The 13,517-nt window shown below is 37.5% G+C and overlaps 4 protein-coding genes across 5 annotated transcripts; 2 read left to right on the forward strand and 2 right to left on the reverse strand.

The window, feature by feature from the left end:
• The first annotated feature begins 89 nt into the window (after positions 1 to 89).
• LOC135935150 (uncharacterized protein KIAA0930 homolog) lies at positions 90 to 4,011 on the forward strand. The gene is made up of 11 exons (XM_065477263.1): positions 90 to 265; positions 781 to 944; positions 1,005 to 1,184; positions 1,239 to 1,340; positions 1,390 to 1,530; positions 1,595 to 1,739; positions 1,794 to 1,900; positions 2,075 to 2,234; positions 2,360 to 2,521; positions 2,787 to 2,936; positions 3,000 to 4,011. Exons 1-11 carry the CDS (start codon positions 169 to 171, stop codon positions 3,038 to 3,040), a joined length of 1,449 nt encoding a protein of 482 aa, XP_065333335.1. The 5' UTR covers positions 90 to 168; the 3' UTR covers positions 3,041 to 4,011.
• LOC135935155 (glycerol-3-phosphate phosphatase) lies at positions 3,998 to 6,337 on the reverse strand. The gene is made up of 7 exons (XM_065477269.1): positions 6,198 to 6,337; positions 5,542 to 5,665; positions 5,284 to 5,447; positions 5,036 to 5,173; positions 4,763 to 4,979; positions 4,572 to 4,713; positions 3,998 to 4,514 (listed from the first exon to the last, which is right to left on the reverse strand). Exons 2-7 carry the CDS (start codon positions 5,633 to 5,635, stop codon positions 4,334 to 4,336), a joined length of 936 nt encoding a protein of 311 aa, XP_065333341.1. The 5' UTR covers positions 5,636 to 5,665; positions 6,198 to 6,337; the 3' UTR covers positions 3,998 to 4,333.
• A 27-nt stretch (positions 6,338 to 6,364) lies between these two features.
• Positions 6,365 to 10,889, forward strand: snz (snazarus). The gene is made up of 17 exons (XM_065477252.1): positions 6,365 to 6,800; positions 6,861 to 7,075; positions 7,149 to 7,286; positions 7,338 to 7,510; positions 7,573 to 7,756; positions 7,812 to 7,902; positions 8,081 to 8,458; positions 8,514 to 8,703; positions 8,757 to 8,875; positions 9,044 to 9,217; positions 9,270 to 9,409; positions 9,464 to 9,587; positions 9,640 to 9,773; positions 9,835 to 10,074; positions 10,129 to 10,272; positions 10,321 to 10,459; positions 10,520 to 10,889. Exons 1-17 carry the CDS (start codon positions 6,537 to 6,539, stop codon positions 10,601 to 10,603), a joined length of 2,931 nt encoding a protein of 976 aa, XP_065333324.1. The 5' UTR covers positions 6,365 to 6,536; the 3' UTR covers positions 10,604 to 10,889.
• Positions 10,886 to 13,277, reverse strand: LOC135935156 (protein ABHD14A-like). 2 transcript variants are annotated; one of them, XM_065477272.1, is made up of 4 exons: positions 12,960 to 13,277; positions 11,823 to 11,945; positions 11,367 to 11,765; positions 10,886 to 11,315 (listed from the first exon to the last, which is right to left on the reverse strand). In XM_065477272.1, exons 1-4 carry the CDS (start codon positions 13,095 to 13,097, stop codon positions 11,106 to 11,108), a joined length of 870 nt encoding a protein of 289 aa, XP_065333344.1. In that variant the 5' UTR covers positions 13,098 to 13,277; the 3' UTR covers positions 10,886 to 11,105. The 2 variants fall into 2 exon arrangements, with proteins under 2 accessions (XP_065333344.1, XP_065333342.1); XM_065477270.1 differs by having other exon boundaries at positions 11,823 to 11,948.
• Between the last annotated feature and the right edge of the window lie 240 nt (positions 13,278 to 13,517).

Below are 13,517 nucleotides of genomic sequence, written 5' to 3' on the forward strand. Positions count from 1 at the left end.
GGGGCGTGGCTTGGTGGCGCCTCACTCGGCGCTTGAGGGGTCTTCACTGGTGGGAGAGAACTGCTGGCCGGAGACTCGAAGGGCGCCAGCAACGACTGCGCTGCGCACTGAGTGAGAGGACAAAATAACGGGGTTGTTTGGTGCGGCTGGTCGAGTGCGAGGGTGAAAATGGCGCTGGGAGGAAAAATACCCACTGTGCTAGAGCAGCTGCTCGAGGAGATAAACTTCCAGCGGACCAAGGAGATGAGGCACTTGATGAAAGACGGTAAAGGATTCATGCACTACATAGTTTTGATTGATCATGTGACTCGTCACACGCCGACCGAGTTGTTTGCAATGGCTTTTTTTATTTCAGTTTTCTACCCCCGCAATTTAGTCGAGGACTTGAGAGCGGGGCGTTCAATGAGTCATTGAAATTTTCACTGTTTAATGTTATTAAGGTTCACACATTATTAACGTATTCAGGAGCGTTTTGTTATTATAGTTTTGTCAAAAAAATTAGTATTTGGCCATAATTACATATATGGTAAATAGTGATTTTAAAATTATCCTGTTACTATTAGGTACAATTTGATACTAAAATAGAACCAAAAAATAAATAATTTTCAGCAATTATAAGTGTTGTATTAAGAAAATTGAAATTTCAATTTTAACGTGGCAATTAGGAAGTAAAGAAAAACGAGTGTACGCTCAAAATTTCTGAAATCAGGAATTCAAATATTTATCATAACATTATTATGATATTGTCGTTATGTTTCAATATTGAAACTATTGTTCTAGACTCCTCTGGATTTGTGCTATTACAAGGTGCTTCGTACTGGACTGATCTTTTTGTCCGCCACTTCCTATTTCAAACAGACCAGAGCATAGACTGTGATGACCTGCTATTTTTTGTGAGAAAGCGTCACGTTAAGGGGTCATCCAGAAATCTTCCTAAATTTGAAGTATGCTCTCTTTGAAGTAAATTTGGATTTGGATTTCATAATTTTATCTATCTATTTCAGACTGAGGTCGAAGTTTTCAGAAAAGATAGTCGGAAGCTACCAATTGGCGACCCTGACATTGATTGGGAAGAGACGGTATACCTGAACTTGATCATCCACCAATTTGATTACACACTCACTTTGGCGATCTGCACTCGAACAAGTCCAAAAGAGCTGCAAGTCCTAAGAAGACATTCTCAAGTAAGCGATGTGAATTCGTAAAGGTGAAATTAATCTCCGTTTGTCCTCTTACAGAAAGTATATGCCTCGCCAAGCAGAAGAAGAATGGACACAAAAGGAGACGTAGAGGAAATGACTTATCCATACATTTGTTTTATGGTCGATAATTTTGACGAGGTTCGCTCCTTTGATACAAAAATCGGTGGTTTCTAAATAAGGTTTTTAGGTATTTTGTGACATATTGGTCCGAGATGGTGAAATGGTATGTGTGGAGCTTGTCGCATCTGATCGTCAGGGCTCAATTCAGGGTGTCATTTTCCTAGGAAGTATTAGATATGATGCTTTGAAGAAGGTTTATGACGCCAGGGTAAATTTAATTTGCCTGGATTCACTAATCAACAAGATTATTTTATGTTAAATTTTTATTCCAGTCAAGTCTGGGCAACAAAATGGCACAGAGGATGACTTTTGGTTTATTTTCTGGTGCTACAACTCAAAGAGTTGAATTTGTTCGAATGAAGGGCCCACAGGGAAAAGGTCATGCGGAAATGGCGGTAACCAAACCCAAAGGTGACGGTATGTATGCCACTGTGCCTCAATAAAAAATGAATAATTAATTTTATGCTTCAGGTAGTGGAGTGGAGACGCCAACCTCTGAACCAGGTTTCTGTGCGACAGACCTATGGGATTCGGACTGGGACGAAGACCCTGAGGATTTCTTTGTCTACAGACATCAGGTTATTTCTGAGCATTGATATTCCTTTCCAACAATTTTTTGTTTATTTTATGATCGGTCAGTGAAAATATTTGCTAAATATTCAGTTTTATTACAATTAGTTTTAATTTGTTCATTTATTAATTATTTATTAATGTTATAATAATTCTAAACTTGTTGTTTTTTAATGTTACAGAGACGTTTAAGTGACCCAAGTGCAAATTTAAACAATTTTGTCCGCGCTGGTTGGAAAACTAAGCCAAATCAGGAATCTAGCAGAGCTAGATCTGAAAATGAGGGCCTTGATTCAATGGCTAATGGTTTGAATGAAATTGAGGCAGGAGACCTTCGAGACGGTAAGCTTTAGTTAGCGTTCAAGGCTGGTACATCAGCAATGCATGCTTTTTTTAATTTTTGGCATGATTTGTCAAATTAAGCTATTGTGCGAAAAGTGTGTACATTATATTTTTGATGGTTGTAGCTACCAATATGTTATCCCGATTATGCACTTTGGCCCCATCAGCCACTGTAGCTCGCATGAGTAGTAAGATGCGTAGCAAACGAGTACCACCCAAGCGTAAAACAGCTGATGGTACCAATGTCATCTACTGGTGTGACGTCCCCAATAGCCATCCTACAAAAGGTAGCAATGTCCTTAAGAGTATATTCTGGGTTGAGAAATAATTTTTTATAAGTTGTTTCCCCACCAATGACAAGCTAATGTAGAAAATAATAACTGTGCTTACAACTAGTTGTCCCATGAGAGCTTTCTATCGATTTTTCAACACATTTTTATCCAGTATATTTAGGATTTTGACGCTATTTGCTTAGGAGAAATCCACAATTTATCTCAACCCTTTGGTTTTTAATTAGACTGGTGATGAGTTACTCCACTCTGTATATTGCAGAACTTGATGATGGTGCTTATAACCCTCTGTGGACCATGAGGGGTTTCACTCAAACATTCCACTTCTGGAAGGAGACCAAACGAGCTCAGTCAGTCCCACTTAATGCGTTCCTCACATACATCACCCTTCCCTGGTGGAGTATTGCTAGAGGTGATGTTCAGCAGCAGCTTTTCGATTCTATCAATATGCTAAATGAGAGTTTCACCTTTACAGATATTCTTGATCACAGAGAGGGACCTATCCTGACCTTTTAAGTTAAACTCGACTTTCTGTTAAGACTTTATTGTTTTTTTGTGCTGTTATTGCTCATTTTGGTGATAAATTTTCTAATCTTGTATATTTTTAAATATACGTACTTGAATTTTTACTGTGGCACTTTTTTTATATTAAAATTTAAAAGTACATTACAAAGAATATTGAGAAGTTGGGTCACGTTGTTAAAACAAAAACTTTGCACCAAATTTTTGGATCACAAAATCTTCCAAATCCAAATAGTCGTTTCCAAATATTTATGCAACTATACAGGTGTTGCCTGTTTTTCAAAGAGAAAGTAATTGCCTTTGAAATGGTGTGTCATACTATCGTTACATGTGCTGCTTTTATCTGCAGCTGTATTGATGTAATTATTGAAACCATGTTATTTTTGTGTGTACACAACAAATACATTCCAATATAAGAATTCAAACTGGACATGAAACACTGCATTTTTCATAATTGTATTATATATTGCAAGTGTCAAAGTGCTTCTATATATTCCCACTGCAGAGCTGCAAGACCACCTTATACTTTTAATGTTAGTGTGGCATACTACAACGCTTGGATGTTAATATTTTGCAAGTGATTTGTCTTGATTTAACTAGCCACTCTAGAAATTTGATGCATCAATGAAAAATAGCATTTGATCATTTGGCCTAAATGATATGATGAGAAAAACATTTCAAGAAGTTCTGTGATATCATATAGATGTACAAGATGGTTAACCATATATGAACTTCATGCATACATCATTTCAAATTCAGTTACAACATTAGAGTGGTGAGGATTGTAATTAACATATTTTTATTTCTCCATAACTGAAAATCGGTGTTCATCAACAAAAATTTGGGAAAATTGTCATTTAAACCATTGATACTGAGTGTTATATCAATTACATTATTTCTGTGATATTCAGAGCAGTGCATCTACGCCACATTAAAATAAAGTACCATAAATAAAGCATATAAAACTTCTTTTATTCAATTTAACAGCTCTTAATGGTCATTATTATGTTTAGATTCAAGTTCTATCGATTCATTTTAAACTCTTAAAAATAACATTGTCAAACAAAAATTTCCATTAAATAGGTTCTTGATAAAACACTGTTTGCAACACTAACTATAAATAACCGGGTGACATAATTATTAAATTGAAATTCTGCACATTTCCCTCAAAGCTTAACACCTTTATTATGCTCAATTAGTTTTTCGGCATCTATGTATGTATACTAAGAGGTAATATGTCGGGATTTTCAATTCAATATGACAAATAATGGGCCTTGTTAGCTTGATTTACGGAAGTAAATCAAGAAGGTCACTTAACTTATCCAAGTAGAAGTCTGGCACCAATTTTTGAAGTTCTGCATCTTCGGACTTCTCCCACTCTCTCACTTCGTGTATTTGCGTCACTCCTGTCAGCACCAGTAGCGTTGCAAAGCCACAGCGAGTGCCCAACAAGATATCAGTGTTGCACCTTTAATATAAATGTACAATAAACAAATGTCTTAAAAATAAACAAAGAGTTAATCACCTATCACCAATCATTAGAGTCCTGGCAGGGTCCAGATTATGCGTTTTAGCAATTACGTCCTTTATGGTTGGGTTAGGTTTCCCCATCACAATAGGCTCTCGAGCGGAGCATGTTTGGACCGCAGCAACAATGCTACCTGTGCCTGAAACCTATTTGATAAAAAGTTCAATAAATTTTGCCTATTTTATTACCTGGAATCACCACACCAAAATCACTTGACGGGAATTGCTCGTCTGTATTTGTAGCAATGAACAAGGTATCTTTGTTGTAAAGGTACGAAGCAGCCTTCATCATTTTAGGATAACTGAAGTGCTGGTCAAATCCGACAATGACGGCACCAACATCAGGGTCAAGAGTAAAGTTACCACTTTTCAAGTGGTCTACCACAGTGTCCGACATAACATCCCTCTATATGATATATTAGTTGTCTGTCTCACGAAACAAATTTAAATTTATCATGTTACCCCAATGCCAATGTGACTAATTCCGACAGCATCCAGTTCCTTGGTGATACCTTCAGTGCCAATTACATACACCTTTTTGTTAAATCCTATATTTTTTAGATACGAAGCTGCAATATATGAAGTGCCAATGATTGATTCCTAGAGACAGGCGGAAAAAATTACGAAATATATTAGAATTGCAGGAATTGATTCGGCAAAAGCTTCCGGCCCTCGCGAATTGTATATAGTAGGAATAATTTTTCCCTCACCTTGTCTGCTTTAAATCCAAGCCTTGCACATTTTTTGACATAGTCATCCCTTGACTTTGTGCTGTTGTTGGTCACGTAGAAAACTTTCTTGCCCAGCTCCTGGAGTTTATTCAAGGTTATGTTTGCTGAATCAATAACTTCATTATCCCCCATCCATAAGACACCTTTAAAAATTAAACGTAGTGTAAATTTAGCTTACCAAAAAATCATAAAACTGCTAAAAATAAGTTTGTGATAGTATTAACCAATTATCTTTACCATCACAGTCTGTCAGAACAGTATCAAACGATTCAAAGAATTTGCCAAACTCTTCTTTTGCCAAGGTGGACAGCAACTTGCAACTGCGCTTCATGTTTAACTCTTCTTGTAATCTAAACCTGATCTAAACATGCAAGGAAGACGTAATTAATTTAGATTAGCAAAAATTAAAATAAAAAACATTTTTCCTTATCTGCCAAAATAATCTTATGCACGAAAAAATATTCGATCAATATTAGATATGTATTAATCAATAAATAACATACATGTATTATTACATAATACATAATCATATATTTGAAAGGAATCGATTCATAAAATTAATAATTCACAGCAGTTTGGGCTTAATATTAAATTCACTATGATTGTCATAGTTATAAATCAAATTTAGCTTAAACAAATTGCTAACACAACGATATGTATGATATGGGGGATTCACGCTTTCCGATCACTCACACTTCTCGCTCTGATGGGAAGATTCAATGTTAATCCCTATCCTAGCGAGAAGTGTGAGTTGGGCGAAAATGGTGAGTCTGCCATATATAAATATGTATCAACATGTAATAATATCAGACATTCATCAGATATTTTTTATTTAAACGATCCATCCACAACTCTAAGGCAATGCTGCATGTGCAATGAAAATATCTCCTCACCTGAGCCTCTATATATCTTATATTTTTTGTTAAAAATGTTCCGCAATTCAGGTCCCAATCCTTAAATAATCCCAAGTCAACAATCAAGAGAATCAAGATCGCTATTGTTAAGTTGGCTACATCTTGCTAGCATCTTGCTTCCTGCTGTGTCTGAGTTTGGTTGCCGGCCCTGCTACCAAAATTAGCACAGATCAGCTGGATTTATTTTGCTTCCTTATGTGACAGATAGAGCAGACCTGTGGACTTTGGCATAGTTAGCATGGTTTTCGCTGGCATTGATTGCTGACTTTGTCGTTGTGAGATGGTCTGCCGAATCAAGAGATAAAGCGGGGGGCCGACATGGACAACGCAGCTGGCAAAGTGGTTGTGTCGGCCCTTTTTGTGCTGTTCGCAGCCTTCGTGTTCTCTCTCGAGTGGGTGTTCGTGTTTGTGTTCGTCGCTGTCTCGATCGGAGCATGTGTTCTCGGCCTAGCACTTGGTGTCAGTAGGTTTTTCGTCTATTCTAATCAAAAAATAGCTGAGCAGTTGCAAGTCAAGAAAAATCCTAGTCAAGATGAGCTGTCTCCCTCGAGACGAACAGAGTTGGTGCTTGAATATTTGAAAGTGAGCTTATAACGTTCCTCCCAGGTCGTTCACGTGTTTGTGATAACCGTCAATTTTTAGGTCAAAGGCCAGCCTTTATCCAAGAAGAGTTTTGACTCTCCTAACCTGTCACCACAGCATCCTCCTGACGGGACTGGAAAATGTCTGCCAGTGGTTTTTGGTCGAATGGTGGATGCTGTTCTCCAGCAAGTTCTAGACAATGCGCTCAGGGACTCTTTGGCTGAGCTGCTACAAGGGCTATGTGCAAATATAGACCAAATCACAGAATTATTTAAGTATGACATATATATCATTAAAACTACATAATTATATTTACAAAGGTCTCACACAAATCATTTTAATTTTTAGAGAGGATATTTGGGAAGGAATAAAAAAGTTGCATGAGCGCCTCTCTCAAGTGGATCAAACCCAGTTGGTCGCATGTGATATGATAACAAGAGTTACTACGCATTTCGAGCGGCTCAGGCTGGCTCAAGCCGCTGCCATGTAAGTTAAAATTTTTGCCAACCTAAATGACTTAACAGTCAATTGATTCAGTCGAGTTGGTGGCCCAGCTGTGATTCACGTTGCCCCGTATGTTGAGAAGAACATAAAAGAGGAGGACTTCATGAGGTCTCTATCTGAAATGGCTGTGGTACTTTTGATGCCCGAAATTTACGTAACGAGTCCATTGCTGCGGCTGCTTGTGAGAGAGGCATTGGCACTTGCAGGTGAGGTGTTCTACCTTTTAGAAAAAAGCTAAGATGAGATGTACAAATGGACTATGTTTTAGTTTTACTTCCCGCCGTCGATATGGTCTGCGACCCAGACTTTATAAATCAGAAAATCATTGCTTATATCCATCACCAGCAGAAATCAAGAGTAAAAAAGCGCCAGCTAACAAACATCGAAAACTATGAAGAAACGATAAAAAAAATTAGAGACTGTGATGATTTAGACATATTAAAACATATCAGGTACTGATATGTTTGTTAATTTAACGAACAAAACTGAATTAACTCTTATTTGCAGGTACAATATTGTAACAGAAATTCTACAGGTCAATGTGAAATTGGAGCTAGCCAAAGAATCATCCTGTGAGGACAAAACAGATTCTAGTGATGTAAGTAAAGCTGGTTGAGTTCTAATGATTTAAATTCCACTTTGATAGTTAATTATTACTTAAAAACTGCTGTGGTTGGTGGAGTATTTTTTGTTAGACCAACAAACTTACTAATTTTTCTTTTAAAAAAACATCTCCCAAGCGCCTAACAATATAACTGAACTGGATCACACCTTAGGTCCGCCGACAAGAAAGCTACCTGAATCAACTTCTCTATACAAAACGCGAGTGTGAAAAGAGACTGCGGGCCATGGGTTGGAAAGATTTTGCAGATGAAACTGGCTCGGAGGCAGTTGACGAACATCATCATCAATTCTTGCCGTTAGTTAGCGTGATAGAAAGTGCAGAAGGCAGAAAGTACCTCAGGAAGTTCCTCCAGCAACACTCGTCATCTGTTCAGACCCCTGATAATTTAGATTCACCGACTGCATATTTAGACTATTGGACCACTGCTGAAAAGATGAGACTGTCGCACAGGAACATGTGGCACCAGTTGGCCCAAGAACTTTATTATACCCACATTTACCCTCCCTCGTCTTTGATCAAAGTCGATAAGGTAACGAATTGATTTGTAATTGCACAATGCAATTTATTTTTTGACTGCTGCTTAGGCCATAAAAAAGAGAATGGAAGCATTTTTGCTTGGTGACCAGGGTCCAGAAGTATTTTACGAAGTGCAGGACGATGTTGTTGGAGTCTTGCAGGAAAAATACTATCCATTGTTCATTGCCAGTGAAAATTACATCAAAATGATCACTGCTATGGATGAAGCAGCTCTAATTGAGCATGAGAATGTTGAAGGTAATGTACATATTAATGTTTTTTTCAATAATTATTTATTTTTGTGTTTGCAGAGTTCAGTTCGCCAGTTGAAACTGATTCAAGCAAAGGCAGTAAAATCGTCGGGGAGCCTCCAAACTGTACTAGAAGGAAGCTTTTGCAGCTAGAGGAAAAACTTGTTACAAAGAAGCAGGTTAGCATCTTGTTTTTTTTTCTCTAATTGGCTCTGCCAGCTTTGCCTTGCGTAAGATTTCCCCAAACGAAATCAAGAAAACTTGCGGAAAAAGTCACTTTCTCAAATGTTAATATCTATTTGAAATTGAAACAAAAAAAATTTAAAATTCCCACTGTTTTTCCCAAGGCCCTTCAAGCTCTCCGGACATCTCTCAAACCAGAAGCAAAGGCCCTTCTTGTGTTGGAGCAAGAAGTGGCTAGACTAGAAGGTGAGCACAGACAACTAGAAGCTCATTTGACCAGGACAGAAACTTGGGGCGAGCATCTTGGGCGGTGGAGGGCTATGGTTCAGTCAACCGAGGTTTGTTCTGATAAAAATTCCATCTTGCGCGCTTGATTGAACCTGTGTTTAGATGCCTGATGAAAAAGAACCCCCTCAGTTTGTACTTGTTGTGCATGTGCTGGAAGATGAACACGATGCTGATGCCATTTCAACTGGGTGGGTTGTGTTAAGAGGCTTGCCAGATTTTCTTGAACTGCACAGGAAATTATGGTGATTAGCATTATCTCCTTGATGTTGTTAATAGCACTTTTTCTATTTTTGTAGTCAACTTGATCCGACTGTAAAAAATGTTGAGCTACCTTCATTCTCAGGAAAGTTTTTGTTTGGCAAAACACTAGATAAAGCAGCTTTGGAGAAGGCCAAAAGGCAGATACAAAAATATTTAGAGGTATAGAGGGTCAAGGTGTGGATTTTGGCCAAAGTGAAATGTCTGTTTTTAGCGAATTCTTGGCGATGACCGACTGAATACATGTGAGGCAATCTACACATTCCTTAGTCCAAGTGCTGATCTCTTAAAACATGCCGCTCCATCACCAAAGAAACACAAGTTTTCCCTTTCGACATTATTTAAAAGGTTAGCTATTTATTTTAGATTATCTGTTGTCACAATGATAATTTTGGTATTTGTTTCTCAGCAATGGCAGCAACGGGAGCAGTGGAAGCTATGGTTTTGGTGATGACAACCTGGTTGATACAGATCTGATTTTTGATGATGACAACCGGGTAGATGGGTCTGGTGGACCTAGAGGGGACGCGGTTGCCGAGCCCCTGTATGCCCTCCTAGGTGAAATTTTCGATCTCAGGGGGTTATTCCGGTGGCTAAGAAGGTCGCTCATAACATTTGTCCAACTCACCTATGGCAGAACAATTACAAGGTTGTAAAACTGTCTGGTATATAATTTTTTATATCTAACTTTTGCAACTTTCAGACAAGTGAGAGAAACTGTGGCTTGGATTTTCTCTGAGCCAATGTTGCATTTCTACCTCCAAGTGTTTCTTAATTCTTGGTGGCCTCATGGGCAATTATCTCCACCCCCTCAACAAAGAACGGATCAGGAAAAAGAGAAAACAAAGTAAGTCAGATTTAGATATTGAATGCAGTAGTAAAATCCTGAATATAGGAAAGAAGCTCGTCAACTTTTCATCGAGAATGTGCCAGAGATTCTATGTAACCTTGTAGGGCAACAGAGTGCAAAAAGGGGAGCAAGGAAGGTTTTCGAAGCCCTTCAGGAAAAAGTCTACAACAAGCAGTTGCTATATGTGAGATTAAAGACAGCTTAATGTGGACTAAAACATTCTAAAAAAATCTTCTCTTTACAGGAATTGTTAGAAGTAGTGCTATATCAGACATTCCCAAAAGAACTCATGTCAAGTCCCCGCCGACTAGCTCACTTTAGACACTAAACAATAATACATCAATTATAACTATGCGCTTCAGATTTTAAATAGGACTTTAACAGGCAAACCTGCTCACATCACTCTTCTAGAGTCCTTCCAACTAATTTGGTTAAAAAAACTGGAAACTGTGAACTCTGTCGATGGCAAATTGAGTCTCTTTTTAGTGATCAGAACTCATGTCGAGATTTCATTTATAACAGATGATAGGATTTTATTTATGCATTCCATGACTTGAATATGCTTATCATGTGTATTTTGTGTATGGCTGAGAATAAAATATTTAAAAGGTCGATTCTATTTCCATTTATTTATTAACATAGCTGCAAATTAAAAATAACTAGTTTATTTGAGCTGAACTTAACTCAATGGTGAAAATTCCATAATTTTATTTTATTGACCATTGCAAGAATAAACAAGAATATAATCACAATTAACAGCGCCTTACGCTGACGAGTATTGTTATTACAGTTAAAGCTTCACATTAAAATTTCTTCAGTCGATACATAGTCTATTGTACCCTTGATTCGATTTCCGCCCTCAAAGCTAGCATGAAATTGTAGACCGCCGTGTGGAACAGGTGTGGCTGGTTCAAGTAGACAGCATGCCTGGCATCAGCAATTTGCACTTGGGCGAGATTCGGCATCACCTCCAAATTGACGTTTGTCTGCTCTGCTAATCCTGTGTCGTCATCTGACCCAACAATTGAAATTGTGGGCACCTTTAAAATATACAATCAACTTTTGATGCTGTTTTCGGAATGTTGACTCACTGTTATCCTAGCCAGAGATTCTTGGGAAACAGTATTAGTCGAGGTTGGTGCCACCGGGATAAAACCACTCAATTTTTCTGGGTACGTGACCAAGAAAGGCATGGAAAAACTCCCGCTCATTGAAGGAGAAATAATAACTAGCTTCTCCATCACCAACGCAGTTACAAGCATGTTGATGAACTTTCCTTTGTCACCCTTATAATGTTCGCCCTCTGTTTTGCCATAGCCTGGTAAGTCAACTGCAATAACTCTTTGGCCAAGGGCGGCGAAGAGAGAAATAGTTCCGATTTTTGACCATGTCTCAGAGGTGAAGCTCCGACCGTGGAGAAGTAAAAGTGTTTGCTGGGAAGGCTCAATATTTGGTGGGGGCACACATTCTCTGTAAAACACCCTGACTCCCTAGAGAGATAATTTAGATCAGTGTTTTCCAGCATTATTTCAATTTCGCAATTTTACGTCAATGTTGATGGTGTCATTCTTTTCCTTGATGCCTTTTGCCACTTCAAAGCTTGAAGGTGGCAGCTGAGTTTTGAATGAGTCATGCACATTCCAGTTATACAATCCCCTTGTACTGCGGTGCTTCTGAGGAAAAAATTGAATACATTATTAATGGAATATTATAACCCACTAGGGGTTCTTTTATTTCAGTTGCGTGTTGTGTGTTGAATTCTACAGATGGTATGGGAAGGGGAATCCTTACAGCACAAAATTTCATATTTAATCTTATTTCAAAACCTATCGAATGGATTTCAATTAATTTAAATATCAGTAAAAATAAATCAATAATGATCGTAATAAGTATGCTGGCTGTTACATATTTGATAGTTTTTTAGTGGATTAAAATGATAAAAGGAAATTATTGACATAGAATTTGACTGCTATTTCAAACCCTCCAGAACATATGGTTATTTAAATGAATTAGATTGCAAATAATAAGTCTAGGCAAATTCTATTCCTTGTAAAGCTTGTAACTGAAAATGAGTATAAAACAATAAAACAACCATTAAGTAAATAAGTTAAGATTTTTTTATAACTTAACATTGCTAGAAAAATTGGATAATTATTAGGATTTGGTGGAATTAAATAACATGTTATTTTTTGACCTATTTGCGATTGATACTGGAGGCAGAGAGTACCAACAGAGGCCAAGGGAAAATGGATTTCCAGTTTACGCGTTACCAGCATTTCTAATTTCGTTTAACACTACTTGGTTTAAAACAAATTGTCATCGATTAATGTTAATTATTCGTGTAGTATAAATAAATGGTACTTTGCGAACATCACATGCAGAGTTCATAGATTGTTAGCTTTATAATTATCTATTAATTAGATTTTGACTTCTACAGAATACATGAACACAGTAAAAGCAGGCCAGTCAGAACAAAATGTTTATGCATTGGGACAGGGACAACGTTATAAAAGTTACATGTAACAAAAAAATTATGAATGAAACGTATAATATATGCTTTTTGCCATTAAACAACAGAAGACCTTTGCCTGCCACTATTTATTATGAGACTAAGAACTGAGCCAACATTTTGAAAAAACAAAAGTTCTAAAGAAGCACTATGTAATTGGGGGTCATATTTTTACCGATGTGTTACTCATGACTTTCGCTGTTTGCCAAACACCAAAGCTGACGAAGCTGATAAGCAGGAGCGCCTTCGTGTAGTATTTCAAGTTGACAGATATTGTTTTCAAAACAAGACAGAAAAAGTTGTTCGCTTTCATAGCTCGGTATCTATGTTTTAGAAAACGCAGCTCGTAAGAATTATGTATTGATGACCAACTTGCTCTTCACAGCATGATAAGACAAGCCAGATTAAACTATGGAATGGATTAGTTTGCAATTTGATTGATTTCTCTGTGAATTATTTGCCTCAGCTGGACAAAATATCTACGCCTGGAAACAGTCAGTGACAACAGCAGGGTTACGCCTTTTCTTACTTCTTGTCATTTCCAAACACAGCTGATTTTATCAACGCAGCCAACACAATAGTAATTTTCTTATGCAAATTATGCCTCCAAAGAGTGATCAAACTGTAGTCATAGAAACAAATTGTGGTGCTAGTAAAAAGATATCGAAAAAATCATATTTTTTCTTAGTCTTTCTAGAAGTTATTGAATGAAATTAGTTGACGATTTATTTGT

The sequence above is a fragment of the Cloeon dipterum genome, chromosome 2 (genome assembly GCF_949628265.1).
Source record: "Cloeon dipterum chromosome 2, ieCloDipt1.1, whole genome shotgun sequence".
Classification (NCBI taxonomy): domain Eukaryota; kingdom Metazoa; phylum Arthropoda; class Insecta; order Ephemeroptera; family Baetidae; genus Cloeon; species Cloeon dipterum.

Bases quoted from the DNA above. Each gene is read 5' to 3' on its own strand.
- LOC135935150 (XM_065477263.1), top strand. From the start codon at position 169: ATGGCGCTGGGAGGAAAAATACCCACTGTGCTAGAGCAGCTGCTCGAG. The intron at 1,531-1,594 runs GTAAATTTAATT...TTTTTATTCCAG, and splicing joins AGAAGGTTTATGACGCCAGG to TCAAGTCTGGGCAACAAAAT. The intron at 2,235-2,359 runs GTAAGCTTTAGT...TGATGGTTGTAG, and splicing joins GGCAGGAGACCTTCGAGACG to CTACCAATATGTTATCCCGA.
- LOC135935155 (XM_065477269.1), bottom strand. From the start codon at position 5,635: ATGAAGCGCAGTTGCAAGTTGCTGTCCACCTTGGCAAAAGAAGAGTTT. The intron at 4,980-5,035 runs GTAACATGATAA...TATATCATATAG, and splicing joins TTAGTCACATTGGCATTGGG to AGGGATGTTATGTCGGACAC. The intron at 4,714-4,762 runs GTAATAAAATAG...AATAGGTTTCAG, and splicing joins TTTTGGTGTGGTGATTCCAG to GCACAGGTAGCATTGTTGCT.
- snz (XM_065477252.1), top strand. From the start codon at position 6,537: ATGGACAACGCAGCTGGCAAAGTGGTTGTGTCGGCCCTTTTTGTGCTG. The intron at 7,903-8,080 runs GTAAGTAAAGCT...ATCACACCTTAG, and splicing joins ACAAAACAGATTCTAGTGAT to GTCCGCCGACAAGAAAGCTA. The intron at 8,704-8,756 runs GTAATGTACATA...TTGTGTTTGCAG, and splicing joins TGAGCATGAGAATGTTGAAG to AGTTCAGTTCGCCAGTTGAA.
- LOC135935156 (XM_065477270.1), bottom strand. From the start codon at position 13,097: ATGAAAGCGAACAACTTTTTCTGTCTTGTTTTGAAAACAATATCTGTC. The intron at 11,766-11,822 runs GTAAAATTGCGA...TTATCTCTCTAG, and splicing joins ATGACACCATCAACATTGAC to GGAGTCAGGGTGTTTTACAG. The intron at 11,316-11,366 runs GTGAGTCAACAT...TATATTTTAAAG, and splicing joins AATCTCTGGCTAGGATAACA to GTGCCCACAATTTCAATTGT.